The sequence below is a fragment of the Peromyscus leucopus genome, chromosome 8b, assembly GCF_004664715.2.
Source record: "Peromyscus leucopus breed LL Stock chromosome 8b, UCI_PerLeu_2.1, whole genome shotgun sequence".
Classification (NCBI taxonomy): Eukaryota; Metazoa; Chordata; class Mammalia; order Rodentia; family Cricetidae; genus Peromyscus; species Peromyscus leucopus.
This window is the reverse complement of record NC_051086.1, coordinates 8,478,048-8,498,982: the sequence shown is the minus strand read 5'-3', so window position 1 is coordinate 8,498,982 and position 20,935 is coordinate 8,478,048. Positions and strand designations below refer to the sequence as shown.

The following is a 20,935-nucleotide window of genomic DNA, read 5'->3' as shown; positions in this document are numbered from 1 at the left end:
GGATTCCAGGATACCGCCAAGAAAGGGAATACCAGCCTGGCCAGGAGAGGAGGGGCTAGGTTAGTTAAAGACCTAGAGAGGGGTGGAGGGATGGGGGAGCCTCTGCTCTGGATGGGTCTGTGGGTATTCTGCGGGGTGGAGAGCTAAGATGCACACAGGGACGGCTCAGCCCCTCAAGAGCATCTTTCAGGCGGCGTCTCTATTTCTTCAGGGCCCGGGACAGCCGAGTCTTGGCTCCTGGACCACCTGGCAGTGACATAGTCCCCTGGCAAGATTCCTCCGGACCCTTCCGTATGTTCTCTGAACAAGCTGTAGCCACAGACACACATATGTACACAGGAGGAGAGGCAAGTTGCCCAGACCTAGTCCCTGCTGTCTTAGAGGACCCAGTTGTAGGTCCTGTTTACAAGGGCTTTTACTCTTTCCCTGTGGCCTCCCACAAGCCTGGGTGGCTGGGCAGGGGTGGAGGTGACAACCCCCGACTCAGTGACATGACAACCAGGAAGATGGCCCAGGGCCTCATCAGACCAGTCACTGCAGAAAGTATTTCCTAAAGTCAAGCAGTCAACATCAATCCTCCAGCAGTCCTCGTAGCTCACAGAGGAGCCAAGGGGGATGGTCAGTGAGGGGTTCCCTGCTGCCTGTTCCCGTTTTTGTCTCCCTGGGCGACAGCTGAATGCATCCGGTACTGCTGCCAGATTCTGCTCCCTGCCCTGTGGTTCCACCCAGGCAGCCGGGCTGGCAGGACAGTCTGGTCAGGGCATGACCTCAGATCCCCATCCGAAAGAGGCCTAGACCATGTGGGGCGGGGGCTGCCCCTCACAAAGAGGGCACTGTGGTGGGACCCGAAAGACTGCAGTGTCACTAAGCTGGGAACCCCTGCAGGACTGGTGACAATACTAGCAGCTGGCAGGGGCAGGGGCTAGGGGCCAGTCTCTGCCCCGGCAGCTCCCGACACACACTCCTGGGGACCCTGCAACCCCTAGACAGCTGGAAGCGGAGGGTGGTGAAGAGGGAGGCGCTGAGGGGCAGGCAGAAACTCCAGCCCAGCACATAAACAGTCTAAATTAGGAATTAAAACATCCCGAAGCCAATCCCAGCCACCATCATCGGGCAGGGTGTATTTCAAAGGAGTAGGAAAACATCTCTGTTTCAAGTCCTAAACTTCCCAGTATGACTCCAGCATGGTGGCCCGGGACATGTGTCCACACACACCTGCATGGGCACAGTCCCATGTGCACATGGACAGATCTGACAAGGACAGGCCTGAGAGGGAGACACACAAAATCCTCCCAGGGGACAGACTGGGCAGGACTGTCCCAAGCCCCTCACACCCACAGCCGTCAAGACTATTCTGTGGCCTCCTGCCAAGGCCAACCCCCACACTGTGGCTTAGCCCAGCTCCTGGTTTCCAGGGGTGGAAGCCCCAGGGCTTGGGAACAGGCCTGCGATGCCCCCCGCCCTGTCCCGTGACTGGGGCCACCAGCCCTGGCCCTGCTTCTCCAGGAGAGAAGCCAGGGTGAACAGCAGGCACAAGGAACCCTAAGCAGCTGATGGGGGAGGGGCAGCCCTGGGAACACGGCACCCTTCTTGACTGGACTTCGGCTTCTGCAGCCCAAGTTCCAGAGCAGATGGCAGCGGATGGAGCTTCTGCATCCCTCTGCCACATCCTGTCTTGCCTTCCTGACCTGAACGCCTGCAACATTGTTCCCATGGGATCGGGGAGCAGCCCAGGGAGGGAGGGAGCTCTATGGTAGAGCTCAGAGGGGCAGCAGAGCTTCATTCACCAGAGATAAGTTACCTATGGGCTAATAAAGTAACCAGGTTCAACCAGGCAAATCCTATGATGTCACAGGGATTGAGGGTCACCCAGTCTGGTCACTCTCTAGGTTGACTCCAGGTCAGGAGTGAAGACAAGTTGCTTCCTGGGTTGGGAGCCAAGCAGGCCCCGACTCAAAGCCCTGGTATCCATAGGGGCTTCCAGGCTATTATCTTCTGGACTGTGTGTCATGTTTGACATCGCCTCATAGGCCTGACCTTTGACCACACTCCGTCTGTCTGGCTGCTGTTTTTCCTAACACAAAGCCAGAAACCCAAGCCTCTGACCAGGAGCGCGCACCAGCAGACACAAGTCTTGGGTCACACAGCTTAGCAATGGAGACTCTGTCACTATACCAGGCCAAGAGGGGCAGAAGGCTGCCGACCCTCAGGACCTAGGCGACCAAGGGACCTGGTCCCAACACCATCAGCTGCCACCACGGCCATCAGCTCAGCTCCCAAATCCACCAACACACTGGGATGCTCAAAGACGGTTCGAGTGGCCACCTCAGCCACAGGGGTCATGTCACTGAAGTGCCTAAAAAAAGAGGGATCCTACTGGTGTCCCCAAGGTGTAGGTACTGGGCTCCTGGCCACCCACCTGCTGTATCCATCCACTCAATTCTCCAAGGCTCACAGGCCCCAAACCCATCCAGGCAGGCATTAACTATCCAGGATCTGCAACAGGGAGTTGGAGTGGAAGCAGCTCCACTGAGAAGTGCCTAGGAGATCATAAAGCACACCTCTGAGTGTTTCCAGAGATGACCAAGGCAGGGTATGCATGGCAGGCAGGGTACATGGGCAGAACAATCCCACAGTCTGGGGACCTAAAAGGAAGGAGGCAGGGAGGATGAAGACCACCCATGCGCAAGCTCTTCATGTTTCCTGGCCGCCTTTTCCACACACTCCCTGGATAGTCTGCTGGAAGTAATGGAGTCGGCTGACCATGGACTGAAACTTTGGAAGCCATGGACCAAAATCAGTCTTTCTCTACATTGTTTTTTTCCTCAGCTATCTGTCACAGAGACAAGAAATTAACTCACGCAGGAGCCACAGAAGTCCTGGACCAAAGGGGTCACACGCTTACTAACCCCAGAGACTGGGCTGAAGCACAGGCCCTGGCCCTGTGTGAATGTGTCATGTGCTCTGCCCTTTCCCACCTGCACCATCTCCATCTTCTACAAGCATGCCTTAGACCAGCAAACTGAAGCGGGGAGAGGTCTGTCTGCAGCTGCCCAACACCCTCCCATCAGCCTCCTTGTGTATGACCATCCCGTCCCTACAAGATGCCCCGAGCACACAGGCCGGCAGGAAGGAGGGCTAGCCACTGATACAACAGCTGACCTTGGCCAGTAGTCAGCTCAGGAAGGGATCATTAAGGATGAGAAGCTGGGTTATCTCGGGCCCATGCCTGGGGTTTATGCCACAGGTCCCTCTCCCTTGAGGGGCACAGAACGTTCCCTTTGTCCTCTCATGGATGCTACTCATCTACTTACTGAATAGCCAAGCCCTTGAACTCAAGGCTCTTGAGCACTGCCCCATGAACTAGCTGTGGGCAGACTTAACCCACACAGCAGTTCTCCAGACTCTAGTCCTGACGACCTATTCCATCAATTACCTGGTGGGCAAGGCACTAGGATTCAGGATGGCCTACTGTCTCTCCAAGGCCAACCTGGCTCCATCAAGCTGGCAGCGAGGAGGCCAGCAAGGCTACACACTGGGTGGGTGACATCTTATGAGTCCTATTTAGGCCCAGCTCGCACGCTTGCCTGCTGGGGTACTTTGCTGTAGGTACTCTAACCCCATCCATGTAGAGTCCCCTCTCTAGCAAAGCCTGAGACACCGTATCTGCCCGCCCCTATCTTGGGATCCCATGTGTGGCCCTAGAGGAAGGGTGAGACTCCAAGAAGCCTGGTGGGGCTGGGAGCAGCGAGGATCACAATAAGAGGCTTTATGTAAGCAGAAGCGGGCAGCCGGCTCCTGGGGCCAGGCCGGTAAACCAGGAGCTGGCTGGGGATTAGTGACAGGCGTTGCCACGGCAACCCAAGGAGAAGGAAGCATGCCTGGTCTGAGCATAGCTCAGCCTTGCTCTAGCTCCGCAAAGGTAAGAGGAAACCCCAGAGATTCATTAGCAACAGGTTCCCATGGCAACCGCACCAAGCTCATTAATAATTTTTTTTTTTTTATTCCGAGTGTGGGTGTTGAAATCCTCCCGAGAATGAAGGGAGGGAACGGATGCAGAGCAAACACACGCGCCAGCTACTCCTACCCGTGGCCCAGACGCCACCTGACAGTAACACCTGTCCCCACCCCAACTGGAAGTCGGGACCTAGCCTTCATAGCAGGGGGCAGTCAAGCTCAGGGACCAGAGCCAAGACCCCTATTTCGGACCCACTAGACAGGCTGCTACACCCAGGAGATGATGTCACACGTCCTGTCATGGCACCGGGGGCCCGGACTCATAGGTGGGGTAAAGGGTTAGCAAGTGAGGTTGTTCTACAAAAAGCCCTGGTAGTTTCTCATGTGACCAAACAATGTGACCCAGCGATTCCGTTCCCAGCATCTACCCAGGAGGACTAAACTCAGGGATTCGCACTCAGTGCCGAACCTGCCCATTCGCTGCAGCCCTTTCAGCCACAGGTAGAATGACTCGGACACCTGTTAGCCCATGAGCACACAAAGCTCCATCTGCACCTTGGAGCAGTACCCACAAGAGAACACTGGGGCCTGCCTCAGTGTCACGGTGTTCCATCACCAACCCGTGCAAGCCTGTGACCCACTACACGGCACCTCCAGAATGGGGACTGGCGGGTGAAGAAGGTGGTCAGCAGAGGTGGCATGGGCACGGTGCTCCTTTCACGGTGCGAAGCGCTCGGAAGCAAACTGCAGCCATGGAGGCCCAAGGGTAAGACCAGGGTGACAGGTGTGGAGCCGCACACTCCCAAGTTACACGCGTGTGCGACGCATGGTCCTCTCCAATAGTTGTGCTGGTGTCAGACTACCTGCTCCAAACCCTGCCCTGTAGCTGCTGCCGCCTTCACTGAGTCTCTGGACCCCTGGGTAGAACACAGGGGCTTGGTGAGGTGACCAGGATGCAGACCCCTGGACATGTCACGTGCCAGGCAGGCCGGCAGGCAGGAGCTCTTGCCTTCTGCTCTGGACAGCTGACTGAAGACCACTGACTTCTGGGACAGACGGGGCCAGCAGGAACTTGGCAACATTGAGGAGCACACAGCAAACTCCACCCAGCTCATTACACCCACACTGGGTCCCAGACCACCTCGTGAGGTAAAATGTGCTTTCTCGTCTCCAGTGACACTCAGGCCACCAGAGGCTCGATGCCCCCTTTCTCAGTCCTTGCCAGACCCCGAGAGAGCTTCGAATAACAAGAAATCCCAGTCACTGCTTCTAAGAACCTCTAGGTGGGAGCTCATGATCGGGAACATGTCCTTCACAGCAATATGAAGAGAAGGGAGTGATCACGGAGATCTGGTAATGCAGAACTGAAAGCAAAACTCGGGAGCCCTCTGCAGCCTGTGGCCCACAGCCACGCATACCCCACGCCGTAATAACAGCCCAGTGAGCCAGGCCCAGACAGCCAATTTCCCAATTAGAAGCCACGAGCCCGCCCATGCACAGGGCACAGTGTAGTCCGTTCTTACCCAGCAAATGAGAAGAAAGCAGCTTTTATCTTGACACTTGGAGAAAAAAAGGGACAGTCAAGCAGAGGAGGTGGAGGGGGAACACCGGCCTGGCGTCAGGGTGAAGCAGTCAGAGCTATAGCCAGTGTGCACCTTGGGAAGGGTGGTACACACTGCCACCTGAGGATGGAGCTGGGGATACAGAGAGGATGACAAGGGCTTGGGCATGAGAAGGGGTGGGGTGGCCTGAAGCCTTATCCCTCTGGCTCTCTGAATGCCCACTGTTGATGCTCCAGTGCTGGGGTGCCAAGCACTCCTCCACAAGAAGCTCTACTGAACCAGGCCTTGGTAGACAAGACACTATACGGCTTCCCGGGGCACACCCAGCCTGCCCTTGTGGCTTTGTGCTGGCTGGACCTTGTCCCATTTGCTTGGTGATCCAGATTCAGTGGTGAGAAGCAGGCAAGGTTCAGGGATATTACGGAAGACCGTGGCAGCAGGCCCGGCTTCTGAGACAAACACCATGGCCTGGTATCGGCTACCAGTTGGTGAGCCTTTGTTCCCAGGTCCCGCGGACACACTTGTTTTGGTGGCACTGTCTGGCTTGGGGAACATTCCTCTTGATGGTGGCACTGGAACGCAGTGCTATGAGGACATCATTCTCGGGCAGCGGCCTCACCTCAAGACAGCACCTTCGCTACAACACACAACCCGCTCCACGGAAAGTCTTCAGGAGACCCCTCCTCACCAAACAGATCAGCACTACCCACCCATGTCACTGAAGAGTGTTTTACATCCTAGAACCTCCATGGATTCACTGCCTGGAGGACACTCCTGGTGGACTTAGTTTAGGGGCAGGGCTGTGGCTCTGAAACGAGAGGAAGCCATCAACTTCCATGAGGTGGGCTAACACTGGGGAACTGGGGTGACCCATACTTAGAAACTCAACTGGGGCCGTGAGCCCCCATGCCTCCAGGTCTCCTAGCCCTGAGCTACAGTAGCCCACACCCAGCCAGTCACTGACAACACAAACCAACCCCAAACCAACCAACCACGTTGCACAAGGTCCTTTCTACCGGATCTCACAGAAAGGGGTCTGGCAGGGTGTTACACAGGCACAATGAAGACCCAGTACCAATCTGGTGCATGTCACCAACCACTTGGTCCCACCAAGGTTCTCTTAGAGGATGAGGTGGGGAGGCAGCAGCCAGCCCACACCTATAGCCAGGACTTGTTTTGAGGGGAACAAGTCACCAGCAGTCCCAGGACTGGGAGAGGGGCAGAGCTTGGTAGGGACTATCCACATGGGCCACTCTACAGATGAGTAAACTGAGGCTCTGCGGCTGGGGTAGCCACATCACACTCAGGTAGCATGTGATGACCAATACATCCCCACTGATCTCCTCACAGAATATGGACTAAGGTGTTCCAAGTGGGTACTATCTCACCAGGCCAGGCAACAGAGGCTTCCCAGGACCAGGGTCTGAAGGGCTAACCAGAGATATACCCACACAAGAATGTCAGTTGGCACCCATGAGGAGGATCCCACACCCTGGAGGATGAAGGCCAGCTACATCCACACCACACAACTAAAGTCTCCTAAACTAAAGTGCTTGGGATGAGGTCACCCAATTCCTAAGAGTCAAAGACACAGGGCTGGAGCCAGAGCTCAGCTGGCAGGCTTGCTTAGCATGCACACAGCCCCAAGTCTGAGTCCCACTATCACATAAACTAGGCATAGTGATCTCAGCACTCAGGAGATGCAGGCAGAGAGATCAAAAGTTGAAGGTCATCCTCAGTTGCATATCAAGTCAAGGCCAGCCTGGGCTACATGAGCAGAGATGGCCCTCCAGGTAACCATATGCCACTAAGCCTGATGGCGGAGTTTGATCTCCAAGACTCACGTGACACAAGTTGTCCTCTGACCTCCACATGCGCAGTGGCACACATACACAAAATATAATAAATCGCCAAACCTTAAACCTGGATTCAAAATAAAAAAGAATACTTTTACTTTGTGTTTCAGTTACTTTCTGGGTAGTTTCATTTACGTCTTTTGGTGGAAATACTAACTTCACAGGGCACTCTGAGTTTCCTCCAGCACCAAGACCCAGCCCCAGAACTGGCCTGCACCACCCACAAACAGCACCAGAGGAGCTAGGCATGCCTGCATCCACCCCAACATCCCTACTATGAAACTGGCCTGGAAAATGGCCACACATGGCCTCAGCACCTACAGCTGTTCCTTGTGGGGCAAGGAACCAACCTGGGCCCTCACTAATGCAGAAGATGCTGAGTGACGATGATGATGTAGGAGCCTCTGAAGACCTGGCTCAGTGGGTGATAGTTTCAGGATACTTGCAGGTCCCATCTAGTCACCATAGTAACGTAGCAGAGGCCTAGGCTGTCACCACCCTGGAAAGGCCTGGAGGTCTTATGGGAAGCGTCCTATGGCCACCCTGAGTCTTGCTGAATCCATGGTGTGGTAGATGTGGGTGGGGATGCAGCACCCGCTAACAGTCAAGAGTGGAGGCCTCGGCCAGCCTTAGGCACAGCCAGGGCAAGGGCAGGAGACACGGGGCTTTCCTCAGCAGCCCAGGAGAGCCTGTCCATTTTAATGAGGCACTAATGCAGGCTGACTCACCAGCCGTCGGCCAGAGGCTGGACTGGTGTCTGCTGCCAAAGACAAAGGGACATGATAGGGACATTGGCGTGTGTGTGGTCCTCATGGCCCTCCTGCCCCTCTGTACCTTCCTGAGAGCAGTGGCTGGGCGTCTGGGCAGGGTTATTGTCCCTGTGTCAGATTAGACTGCTCCTCAGAGGATACTCACCAGGCATCCCAGGACCAGAATCCTTAGCCTGGAAAGAGTCCTGCTGAAGAACAGACATCCTCATACTGCTCTGACCCCAGGCCCTCCACCACCTTCAGATGCATACCTGGGCCCTGCCACATTGCAGATGGGGCCACAGCTTTTCCCAACAGGGGTGTAGCCCTTAACTCGCAGGCTACCTCTCCTGCTTGAAGCATAGAAGAGAGAGGTTGGACATGAACCCCAAGGACACAGACGTTTTGAGGGTCAGTTATCCTCAAGACATGTGGCCACTAGCCAGGAGGTGCCCAGGACAGCTTCAAGGTGACCACAGTCGCAGGCCATAGCTACCCCCCTCCAGACATCCCTGTTCATACCCACCCACGTCTCCCTAGCCTGATCAATGACCTATCTAGTGGTCTGCCTTAGCCGAGCAGGGCCTGAGTGGCTCCCGGAGGCCCCGGGAGAAACATAATGGTCCATAATGTACTTCCCAGTACTCTCTGAGCTGAGGCTGGAGGCTGGGGGCAGGGTGCCGCTTCAGACTAGAGCAGCTTCCTCCCTGGCCATCTGTGGTCAATACTCCTCTCCATGGACACCAAGAGGGAGACGGTCCTGTTCCTCTGGGGACAGCTGCAACAGCTAGAGGCAGCTAACATCCACGGCCTTAGGGACCACACTTCCGGGAGTCTGAACCCCAGCTTTCACAACTAACTGGGTGCATCTGTTGTCTCCCCTGCTCTGCTCAGAAACAGCAGAAAAGTTCCTGAAGGACTGAGACCACCAGGATGGAGAGAGGGCTGAGGAATCCCAGGCGAGCCTCAGCAGGCTCCTTCGTGGGCAGAGTGGTCTGCTGCTCTGTAACAGCTCACCCAAGACCCCCCATTGTGGGCTGACCTGCAGGGGGCACCTTTCAGAAAGCCCCTGGGCTGGATGTGAGTGGCTCAGAGCTCCCTGGAGATCTCCCCATCCATACACCAGACACCTGCAGTAGCCTCTGGGAGGGGCCTCTGACCAGAACAGAGAGCCCCATGCGTGGCCACCTGGCAGCCCAGGCAGTCAGAAAGGCCGATTTCATGGCTGATTTTCTCCTCTCCCCAGGTGGCCCACCCCTTGTCTTAAGAGCCTGACCCTGAGCATTTGATTTATCCCGAGTGGCCACCTCCAGTTAGCACATCACAGCCTCTTGCCCTAGCCAAGCAGAACGGCTCATCTTCCTCCGGGGGTGGGGCACGCTATGTGGGAAAGGCTCATTCAGGCGTGCATGCATAGAAGGGCACACTCACAGGCACGTGGGCAAGCGTGCCACCAGCTGGGCTGGAGTTCGCTGGCTCTGGAAAAAGCACCACGGGCCAGCAGCCTCAGACAACAGGAACTTACTCCTGGCCAGTCTGGACCAAAAGTCCCCAGTCCAGGCCTCAACAGGGACTGCTCATCTCCAAGGCTCTGAGGAGGCTCTGCCTGGCCTTCTATACCTCCTGGCGTCAGTGACAGTCCTTGTGTTATTCTATGGCTAGTCCAGTCTCTCTCACGGTTGTCACACGGCCTGTCCTCTTCCCAGAGACTCCCATCATTAGGACTGGGGCACCTAGCCCAACCTATCTTCCGCTCAACCAGTTACATCTGGAAAAAGCCTGCTGCCAAGTGGTGGCTCCATATCCTGCTGGCCCCAGATTCTGAAGGGGACAATGTTGAGGCCAGCACAGTGACCGAAGCATTATGTGTATAGCCTCCCTTGCCGCTCAGCTGGACGCCACAGGGAACAAAACCAAGGCCCCCAAGGTCACCTGTCCAGAGACAATGCAACTTTGGCACCCCCCTCCACCAGTCCAACTTCAGAGGGCCCAAGTCTGCATACTCCAAAGGTCCCACGACTTCCCAGGAAACCCGCTGACCCATCCCTCCTCCTGTCACCACGTCGGATGCTGCATACCCGGGATTGGCCAACGCGACAAGGCTCAGGGAGCCCGGGGTTGCTCAGCCCAGGGGCTGGGAGCAACCCCAGGGGCTGGAGCCTGTGCCCACCAGCCAGAGTTCTTACTAAGTACCTGCTGCACTAGCCTTGTGTACAAAAGATGTGGCCAACGGCCTACCATAGACCACACCAGCCACTGCACCTGCCCGTTCAGTACCCAGCCACTGCACCTGTCCGTTCAGTACCCTCCCCGTTCAGCACCCTGCCCGTTCAGTACCCAGCCACTGCACCTGCCCGTTCAGCACCCTGCCCGTTCAGCACTCAGCCACTGCACCTGCCCATTCAGCACCCTGCCCAACTACTCCATACACACAGGCATCAGTCAATTGAGTTTGCTAACCTTCCTGCAGCTACAGGGACCTAGGACCTGAGAGATTCCAGCTCCCCCAATGGTAAAGGCTACTGTCCCCCAACTGGGTCAGGGAACCTCCTTTAGTTTCATGCCTGTGAGAGGCCCAGAGGCAACCCTCCCCCATACCCAGGGCTCCGCCAGGCAGAGACTAGTACAGAAGAGAAGGACCAGAACAGAGTGGGGTGTCCAGAGCAACCAGCTCTTATACCCTTACAGCCCCTTCCTCAGGTCACTGTCCCAGCTGCACCAACCTGGAGCCTAGCCTGGGGAGGGGACAGTATTAGCACAGTCCAGAAGGAAGAGGACAGGGTAACCCAGCCAACCACTGTGCCTGCCAGGAACATCCTGTGTGCTGCCAGGGTCAGGCCATGGCGGGCTGCAGCATCCATCTATTCAAACATAGCTGAGCAGGGACTGTGGTCCCCAGGACTGGCCCGTTCCCTGGCCCTAAGCAGGTTTCTCCCCACTGTCTGCTGCAGGTCTGGCCAGCTGAGAGGCTGAGGCTTCACGCTGGTGCCATGTTAATAAAACATGGACTCTTTATCTAATGCTCACATACAAAGAACCCATTTCTGTGCCATGGTTACTTCCCTCGTGAAAACAAAAACAAAAAACAAAAAACAAACAAACAAAAACCACACAAGTCCAAAGGGACACAAACAGCAAAGGGTGAAGAAATCTGACTGGACCAGGCAGGGCTGAGGCGGTGCCCAGGGGTCTCTTATCAGGAGGTGGTGGTGGGTATGGGTGCAGGAACAGGTGTGCCTGCGTCAAGCCTGATGGACCCCTCTGCAACGTGGGCAGCTGGGAAGAACGGCTCTCATCCTAAGGCAGTCCCTAACTTCTGGAGCGTAAGAGAGGCTTCCAAGTCCAGCCCCCAACTTTGGCAAAGGCTTGGGTAGCCAATGTGTGAAAAAGGAGTCCTCTGGGACCCCTAAAATCTCCTGTAGCCAAGATCAGCCCGTGCTGGGCCAGGAGGGGCCGACTCCTTACTGTCCAGGGCTTCTCCATCCAAGGCTCACACATCCTAGAGACGGAAGCAGTTAAAGTAATCCGAGGCTGGCATTCCCCAATCCAGCACCTAATTCAGCATATTCTTCAGCTGCCCCTGGCATCTGCCCCTGCCACCAGATCCCCAATCTCCCTGCCAGCCAGTGCCTAGAGGGATTTGAAAAGCCAGAGATACCAGTTCCGGTAACCACATGGAGCAGTGCCTCAAGTCTTTCCACAAGGCCCTTCCTGAGAAGATGGTGTGTGGCTTGAGTAGCTAGCCGATCTGTCATTCCAGGCAGGCACCCCACTCTGGGTACGGTGCCCAGACCTTCTGCCAACTCTCTTGAGCTGGGGACAGGGCTGAGAGTCAGTGGGTTCCTTTCCTCCCGGTCCCTGGCCCCCTGGACTTCATCCTGTCTGGGCCTTTGTCTCCCATCTCTGACCAAGGATCCAGCCCTACACCACCACACAAGGTGTATGTCCCATACCACACCTTATTTCTGCCCAGGGCTGCGGCCAGCCTTTAATCTCAGGCCTGGAAATTTAACCTGGGCCCACATTTCTTAGGGGTGCCCCAAGTTAGGCCAGGACTGGCCACCCAGGAGGAGAGAGAAGGCTAACGGCTTGCAAGGCGGGGAAGGAACGTTCTGAGTCAGGTCCCCAGAGCTGCCGCCCCTTCCCCAGCAGGCTCAGCTCAGCACCAGGGCCGACATCTGCGTAAACAAAGGTAACGGATTTGCGCGCCTGACCTTGACTGCTCAAGACCGAGGATTGGACTTGGCCACAGGCCACTGCTCTGGATTCATCCCTGTTTGACAGGCCGCCCCATCCCCCGCATTCTTCCACATCCTGACCCTGAACGGGGCGGCTGCCAGCAGCAGCAGCAGCGCTGGGAGCCAGGCCCACTGCCTGTGAGGAGGCAGAGGGAGCTCCCAGACCACCCTGTGTGCTCCTGCAGGCCACAGAGGCGCCCACAGCCTGCACCAGCGGCTTACTCGATCAGCACAGAGCCGAGGTGTCTAAGCATGCTACACAGGCCAAGCCTCCAAAATATGAGGCACCAGCACCCACCTCATTGTTTGTCCTGCGGTGCCCTTACGTTCCAGGCTTACCTCAATTTCCCACCAGGCTGGGTTCCTGAGGAACACACTAGGTTCCTGAGTCCCCAGGCTGGCCTATTCACCCCTCTTTGAGATCCCGATGCTCCATTTCATCTCACATCCCACACTCCTACCAGCAGGTTCTGGGGATCCAGAACCCTTTCCCCTTTATTCCCCTCCTCCTCCTCCTCCTCCTCCTCCTCCTCCTCCTCCTCCTCCTCAGGTTAGATGTCTGTTTTCACTTACCTCAGGAGCAGAACCATGGCTCTTGCTGGCCAGTCTGGTCCTGCTATTGGCTTCCTCTCACACAAACTCAGTGGTCACCAAGTAACTACCACTTCCCTGGTCCTAGTACTAACAACCTCTAGTCCAGACTCTGCACCCTCCAAAGGGCCCGCCCCACCTGCCACAGGCCTAAGGACAGCTGGATTCTGGATGGGTTCTGTTGGGGAAGCCTTTGCTGAATGAAGTCGCCAAGGCCACCGGTATCAGGAGCCCCTCCCCCTTTACAATCCCTTACAACACAGGGGTTTCAAGGATTCATCCGGGAAAGGGCACATAGACAAGGGTGGTAGACAAGCCTGTCGTGGTCCCCACGTGCCTGGTGGCCCGGCTCTCCTCCACTTGAGGTGCTGATTCTATGAGAAGGGAGTACTGGTCAACCCCAGAATCACCTCTGATTAGGATTAGGAACAATCAGGGCAAGGCCTGGTAGAAGACGCCCCCATCCACGGGCAGCAGAGGTGGGAAATGTTTTCGTTAGGAAGGTGATGCCTTCATTAGGAGGGCAGGACTGTCAGTCCACACAGCCATTCCTGAGCCACACAAGCAGGTCTGGGAGACACAGTCCCTGCCAGAGCAAAGCCTGTCCTAGGATAAGACTCCTCCTCCTAGTCCTTTCTTCATGGACGTGCTTGGCCTCACTGGCATCACGCCCATTTTGTGGAGGGACGAGATGGGAAAGGTGGTATCACGTGGGTATGTGGACCTATCACCTCCTTGATGAGCGTATGAATGACTCTCCAACAGAAGTTTGGGAGACATCGATCTGAGGCCCTTTCCAAGATCTCTCTTCCATCTACCGCTCTGTCATAACGGTGCCTCCCCTGCCCCGAAGGAGCCCCAGAGCCATCCATGGTACACCTCCCCCCAGTACAGCCACGGATCAACATGTGCTCCAGATTCCCACTTGGTAGATCTTAGATAGTAGCTCCAAAGGTACGAGGAGGCATTATGTCCTGCAACTCTTCTCCCAGCGATGACCTGCACACACCGGATGCTCAGCTCTAGGACCGTGGGGAAGGCTGATTCCTGAAATGCTGGGTCAGCATTCCTAGATACACACGAGTACCTGTCAAGTCACAGGAAGCCAGCAGCCCTCTGATCCACATCCCATCATCCTACCTGGATGAGAGTGGTGGACACTGAAGGAAATAGCAGCTGTCCTCCCAGGCCAGTCAGAATCTCCAGAGTCCACAGAAGCAGATATGGACAGTTAACAGTAGGAGAACCCAGTAAGGTACCAGGTTATGGACAGATTGGCTAGGGAGGGAGCAACGACCCCCACCTAGGATCCAAGGACCCCCAAGAAACCACAAGGTTCCTCAGGCAGAGTGCCAGCCGAGGCCACAGAAGCATAAGCTACTTAATATCATGGCTCAGAATTCAGGCCCAGGAGTCCCTAGAGGCCCAGGGACCCCCCCGTTCGGTTTTCTTGAGAGCCAGCTCTTGGAGGCTCAGAAACAGCAGAGATGGACCACTCTCAAAGCACAGGATCCGGGGCAAGGACAAAGGACTGGCCCTCCCAGACAAGCACCCTGTGAGTTCCCACTGGGGACACGCATGCCAGGGGTGAGCCAGGTACTGGCAGCCACCCTGCAGCTCTGTGCCCTTGTACAGCACAAAGCATCCATTTTTTAAAAATGTCTGAAGGACTTAGGTTTGTCTAGCCAGGGCTGCAACAAATGTTGAGCTTCCGGGCTAGGCTGGGCCCAACCAGCCCCTCTTCACCTACGTGACCTTGACACGTCCTTCATTCTTGGTTGGTGACTTGAGGGTTTGGTGCCTGTCCTGGGGAAGGAGAGGTTTGAAGGATCCTCCCCAGAGACTCTCACTTCCGAATACCCAGGTTCCTCCTAGAGTCTGAACATCCACAGCTCACGTCCCTTGAGGACACAGGACAGCCGGGTGCCCACTCCTGGGCTTCCTACCCCGGGGAGGCCCCAGCTTCCCTTGCTGGGACAGGCAGAGGCACTGCAGGCAGTTCTGGGTCAGGAGCCCGGGGTGGGGTGGGGAGCCAGGGCAGAACATAACCCAGCGGAGCAGGCTACAACACACGGGTCCTGCCCACCTTCCTCTATAAATAAGCCTGTGTAGGAGAAACAGCGCTCTCCCCAAAAGTTCCAGCCCGATTGTATTTTTAAAGAGCAAACTAAATCAATAAAGACAAAGACTGTCCTTGGAGGCTCCTTTGCCACAGGGATGGGAGATACCATCCAGGCAGAACCAGGACCACGTGTACATCGGTACCTTGGCTAGCCATGAGTCCCAGAAAGGTCCGGGACTGGGAGAAGGTACTTCACTATTCCAATGGCCAATAGAAGCTCAGCTGTGGCTGGCAGGCATCTGCAGGGAGGCAGCAGCTGCTTCTCACCTGAGCAAAGCTGACTTTCCCCCACTTTGGAGTTTACCCTCTGGGAAAGACACTATGTCTACTTGCAGGGGAGAATTGAGACCCAGGAAACATCCTCTAGCCACATGGAACTATACAGTCCTTGTAAAACCCTGACCATGCCAATCACCCGTGGTTTCCTTGCCTCATACAAAGCCACCCCCTCCCAACTCACAGGAATGTAAAGAGCCTCAAAGAGCTTGGAAAGCCTCGGCCCACATGGGCTTCCCCAGTAAGCTGACTCCCCGCCTGTCCAGGCATGTAGCTTATTTTAGGATCTCCCTGAGGCCCAGGTTCACACCCCTACTCCAGAGCCTGGCATCTGCTGGGGGGTCAGACCCATCCCCATGTGGCCAGAGTGCTTAGGAACCCACTCCAATGACAGATGCAGAGTGCTGACTGGGCCAAATAGCCTGGGAAACCAGCTCTTTGTAGGGCATTTCCCTAGCTTGGGGGTACTCAGAATCTATGCCTGGTTCCCAGGAGTAGAAGAATCGAACTGTGTCTTGAGGTATACACAGCAAGAAAGATGGGGGAGGGCGTGGCGGGTTCCTGGAAACAGCCAGCAGCTCCAAGACAGGGATGCACTTGAGGGCAGGATGGGCAAGACCCATCTCTCTCCCCTTGGTGGTCTCACCTGCAGGGACAGCCTGGCATTCTCTCCCCCAGCTGAGAGCTCTCCTCATCTTCCTGCCTTCTCTTCCAGGGCTCATAACACCTGAGTCTCTCTTAAGACTCCAAGGGCATCTTCCACTTCGGGTTCACAAAGTCGGCTCAGGCCGGGTGGCATGTTAGCTCCACAGCCCTTGAAGACTCACACTCTGCCTACGTGAGCCACCCCATCCCCACCTTCCCCTGCACACAGCAACACAAAGTCACCCCATCCCCACCTTCCCTGCACACAGCAACACAAACAACCTTGTTAGAAGTCCTCCGGGACGCAGCAGCCCGGAGAACCAGGGCCGGCCTCAGACTCCGTGCAGCCAGATCCTGGCTGGCAGAGTAAGTCTAGGCCCACTCCAGTTGGTACAGCCTTGGGAACAACAAACTCCAGCATCAGCACAGGGCTGGCCTCTGTCCCCTCCCTAGGGTCCACAGTAGCTCTGCCCAGTGATCTACCGCCACTCCCAGCCACACATCACCTCTCCACCAAGGCCAAGGGGCCCAGTCCCCTCCAGTCTAGATCCTGCAGAGGGGACAGACAGACAGCTGACACACAAGGTCACCCTTTTTCTGCACAGACGGTCAGCCAACCCAGAGGATGCCCACCACCGGCAGTCACCACAGTCAACTGCAGAGGACAAAGACGGCAGGCACTGGAGCCCAGGACGGCTCAGAGTAGGCCACAGCCATAGCCCTGGGACCACCATCCTCTTTTATAAGCAGAGAAAAATCTGACTCACCCAGTGTTTGGATTGGAGTGAAAAGAAACACGGGCTTTATTACTTTTTTTGGTACAGATTTCTCTTTTGTATTTAATATTTATACAGTTAAACACACAAGGTAGAGAAACATATACACACATTGCTCATTTTGCCTGTCTCCGACTCTGCCGAAGAGTGTTTATGGACCCATGTCAACTCCCCTTGGCCCTCCACCCAACCAGCCCAGGAAGGAAGCAGGAGCACCTACAGTCCATCCTACCCTGAAGCTCCGATGAGTTGCTGGGGGGGGGGGTGCGGGGAGAGCAATACTCGGCATATTTCAGCTCCTCCTCAGAGCTCACCAGGGCAGTCCCCAAAAGGCCACCTTCTGGGGGCCAGAAGTCTCTTCTTGCACCCCAGAAATACCTCCAGCACTGACCCAACCCTGTTCTGGAAGCTTCTCTGAAAGTCTGTGCCCTTGGGCCAATTAAAAAAAAAAAAAAAAGAAAGAAAGATGCAATTCCTCCTCTCTAGCCAGGCAACTGTGAAAAAGAGGGTCGGGTTCAAAGCTAGCTGCCTCACCGTCCCCTCCCCCCCCCCAGCCCCCAGCCGCGCATGACTTAAATCAGCCCCTGAACGGACTTCAGCCTTGGAAGAGTGAGTTCTCAACCAACGTCACTGCCTCTCCTCGGAGAAGAACTGGGGACCAGCCCTGCCTGGCACACAGCGCCCAGAGAGCAGGTGGAAAACTTTCTCCCCTTCCAGCCTCCAGCGAGGGTCTTCACACAGGCTCAGGTGTTCGTTTGGAAAGCTAAACAGGCGGGGATTCCCCCCTGCCCCCGCCCCTGCCCGTAGGATGCCAGGAGTTACTAACTACCTTCCTTTCGGAGGCATCCTCGCCGCTTCTGCCCGTACTCTCCCGTCCCAAGATGTCTCTGAACCCAGATCCCACCGGCGAGTTCCGAGGCGTACGTACCCCCACTACCATCTCTGAGAAGAACACTGCCCTAGCACCCCTTCCCAGTCCGCGCCAGATCCCAGAAAGCCGGGGTTCGCAGGGCGTACGCAGGGCGAGTCCCACGCCCCAGTCCCCAGCGCCTCGCCAACCCTGTAAGGATATGGGTTACAAACCAGTCGGAGGCACCAGCTGCGTGGCCGCGTGGTTTGCCCAAGGCAGAAGAAGACCGTGGCCGCCAGTGCCGGGTATGGGACGGGCTGTTCCTCGTCGGCGCCCAGGTCCGCACCACACTCGGTCGCTGGGCTCTCGGGAGCCAACACGCCGGACCCGGATCCTCGCTGATCCTCGCGCCCGGGCGCCCCAGGGCTCGCCGGGGAAGCCCTCACCGGCGCTGCAGGGGCCGGCGGCGAAGCGCCCAGGGGCACCCGGACCTCGTCGGCGGCCAGCGTGCCCTCGGTCATGGTGGCAGAGAGCAGCACCTGCGAAGAGAGGGCAGGCGGTGACCCTGGCCCAGGAACGACGCCCCCGCCCCGCCTCAGGCGGAGCGGAGCTGCGGGAACAGCCGCGGCCGCCGGGATGTCTTTGTCTCTCCTTATTAGAGACAAATGCGCCCCCCGCCCCCTCCCGCCCCCTCCCGCCGGCAAAGGCTGGCAGCCCCACCCCAAGGCCCAGGCGAAGGGCTGCCGGAGCCCGAGGGGCTCTGCGCCCACAGAGCTCAAGTTCAAAGGGTCCCAGGCGCGCAGTAAGCGCGCGTACCCACCGCGTCTCACCTCGCTCCGGTGGCCAGCGGCGTCCCCGCGGGCATTGCCCGGGCGGCGCTGTCACTGGGGACCCAGCCCGGAGCCGGAGCTGGGCCAGTACCGCCGCCTCGGCCCGCGCCCCCGGCCCACCCGGCACCAGCTCTCGCGGAGGCTCTGGCTCTGGCTCGCCCAGCAGCAGCAACGGTGTCCCGCTGCGGAAAACCGCTAAATGCACGGCGGGGCGGGGCGGGCGCGGACCGCGGGCACGGGCCGGGGGCGCGGCCGAGCCGGAGAGGGAGCGAGCGAGCCCTGGAGCCCGTCCGCGCACAGCGCAGGAAACTTCGGAGTGAGCAGTGGCGGGGGCGGGGCGGCGGGGGCGGCCCATGGGGCGGGCCAACGCGGCCGGGGCGGGCCGGGGCGACCCGCAGGGACCGGGATAGGGACGGAGGGTGGGCGGGGGTCATCAGCCCGGCCCGCCCCCACCCAGACGCACGCTATCCCACGATATCCCCGGCTCCGTTCTTCTCCCGTGCCCGTATCCCGCCTGCCCCAAGTCCAGGACTGGGCGAACCCGGTCCGCGCCCCCCTTCCCGACCTCTCCTCCCGCCCCATACCGTCTCGCGGGAGAGCACGGCAGCAGGGGGCGCTCGTAGAGATGCTCGGGCGAGGGGCGGGGGAAGCGGCACCAACGTCCTTCCCCGCCCCCACTGCGGGGGCGCAGAGCCGGCGGGGACCCCCTCCTTTCCTCGCGCGCCGCCCCTTCCCTTGGCTGCTAGGGTCGGCTAGGGGGCGGGGCTCAGCAGGCGTGGGAGGCACGCCGTGACCATGTCAGCGAGGCGCGTGCCCTTCCCCCACCGCGTGTGTCTTGGGTGTGCCGGGGCGCCAGTGTCCTGGCGCGCGTGGGCGACGTGGGGCGCGATGCACGACGCGACACCGATTGTCCTAGGGCAGTCGGGGGGCTCCGGTACGCAGCTCCCCCCCACTCCTCCCAGTTTCCGCAAACTTGCCGGTGCCCATCCCCCTCCCCCCCTCTCGTGGGGACTGGGGCTCACGGAAGGACCTAGTGAAGGAGTGCAATCCGAAGGGGGCCTCCTAGCACCCGCGGGCGCACAGAGAGTATACCCTGAGCTTATGAATCTCCCTTCATACTCCTCTGGTTGTACGACCCTTGTCCCAAGGAGGCATGAGCAGAGGGGCTGCTCCCCCCCCCCCTTCCACCGAAGGTATGCAGTGGTTTTTGCTTTCTCACAATTACTACTCCAGGGTCATAAAATTCCAGCTCCTAGGTGTGTATCCACTCAAATTTCAACCAACAAGGGGCTCTTTCACCTTCACTCCAGGCCCTGCTACTGGGAATGATCGCTCTTGTAGACAAAGAGCAGCCTCCTCTCTGCCCTGGGGCAGCTGGGCTCTTTGGAGGGCCAGAGCTACATAGTGCAACCCCAGACCTGGATGGGGCTCTGGCAGGGTGGGCTGCAGAGAAGTGGAGTTTGCCGTGTGTGGTTCTGGAGCTTTGGGAGGGTCTCACACCTGGGCCTGGGAAGGGCATCAGCTGGAGGAAAGGGATGGCAGGCGAGAGCTATGTCCTCTACGTAGGTCCAGGCGGGGCAGTCCCCTGGGCCCAGCAGCACCTCGTCTTGTATATGTGAACTTTTCAAGAAAAGGAAAACATTTACTCTATTTTAATGCTCCTACTTACCAGTGGGTGGCTGCGGCTCATAATTAAGGTCCTCAAAGAGCAATTAAGGACCTAGCCACCCAGCAGAGGGACCAGGGAGAACCTAGAACACAGCCGAGAGAAGTACGAAGAACTGGGGGCAGATCATGCCAACGCAGGGTCCTGGCCACGGTTGCTGGTCAGCCTGCCACTTTCCTTAAACCCCTGGTTAAAGGTTAAGATGAAGTTCAAGGTTCTGCGGTGGTTTGCTTGAAAAGCAGCTGGAGGCCGATCAGGTGTCAGGCCCTGATTGGAACCGAAATCACGATTGAAGTGACCACTATAAATCTTACCCTTGTTCCTGGGAACTTCATTCCGGTGGGAAGCAGGCTGTGAACAAGTGGATGGATGGAGGAGACAAGTATCTGTTGGCCAGAGCAAGTGCCTCAGAGGTCAAGACAGACTTCCTGGAGGGTAAGGAACGGAGAATCGGAGAACTCTCCAGCATCAAGGCCCCTATGCAAAGGCCCTCTTGAAACAGGAGTGGCTGCGAAGTGGTTGGACACAAGCGGAGCTGGAGGGGTCCTTGCAGAGGTCAGCTATAAGAAGGGCGAAGTGGGCCAGAGCTGATTTTCTATAGGGCCCCATGGAGCCTGGAGGGAGGAGCTTCATGTACCCTAGAGTTGAGGGCTCTCCCACCCATCTCTGTTACACCCTGCTGTTCAAATTCCTGTAGAAGAGAGGGCCCCAGACTTGTATGTGTTTGTATATGTATGACTGAGCCCTTTCCCCAGCCCTGGCTGTGGACTTTTGAACCGTTAAAATAAAGCTACGAGCTGGGCACTGGTGGTGCACA

The 20,935-nt window shown here is 57.4% G+C and overlaps 1 protein-coding gene across 1 annotated transcript; it reads right to left on the bottom strand.

Moving 5' to 3' along the window:
• Positions 1-14,403: 14,403 nt before the first annotated feature.
• LOC119086927 (translation initiation factor IF-2-like) lies at positions 14,404-18,807 on the bottom strand. The gene is made up of 2 exons (XM_037200784.1): positions 18,453-18,807; positions 14,404-18,161 (listed from the first exon to the last, which is right to left on the bottom strand). The coding sequence occupies exons 1-2, from the start codon at positions 18,805-18,807 to the stop codon at positions 17,848-17,850; spliced, it is 669 nt and encodes a 222-aa protein (XP_037056679.1). The 3' UTR covers positions 14,404-17,847.
• Between the last annotated feature and the right edge of the window lie 2,128 nt (positions 18,808-20,935).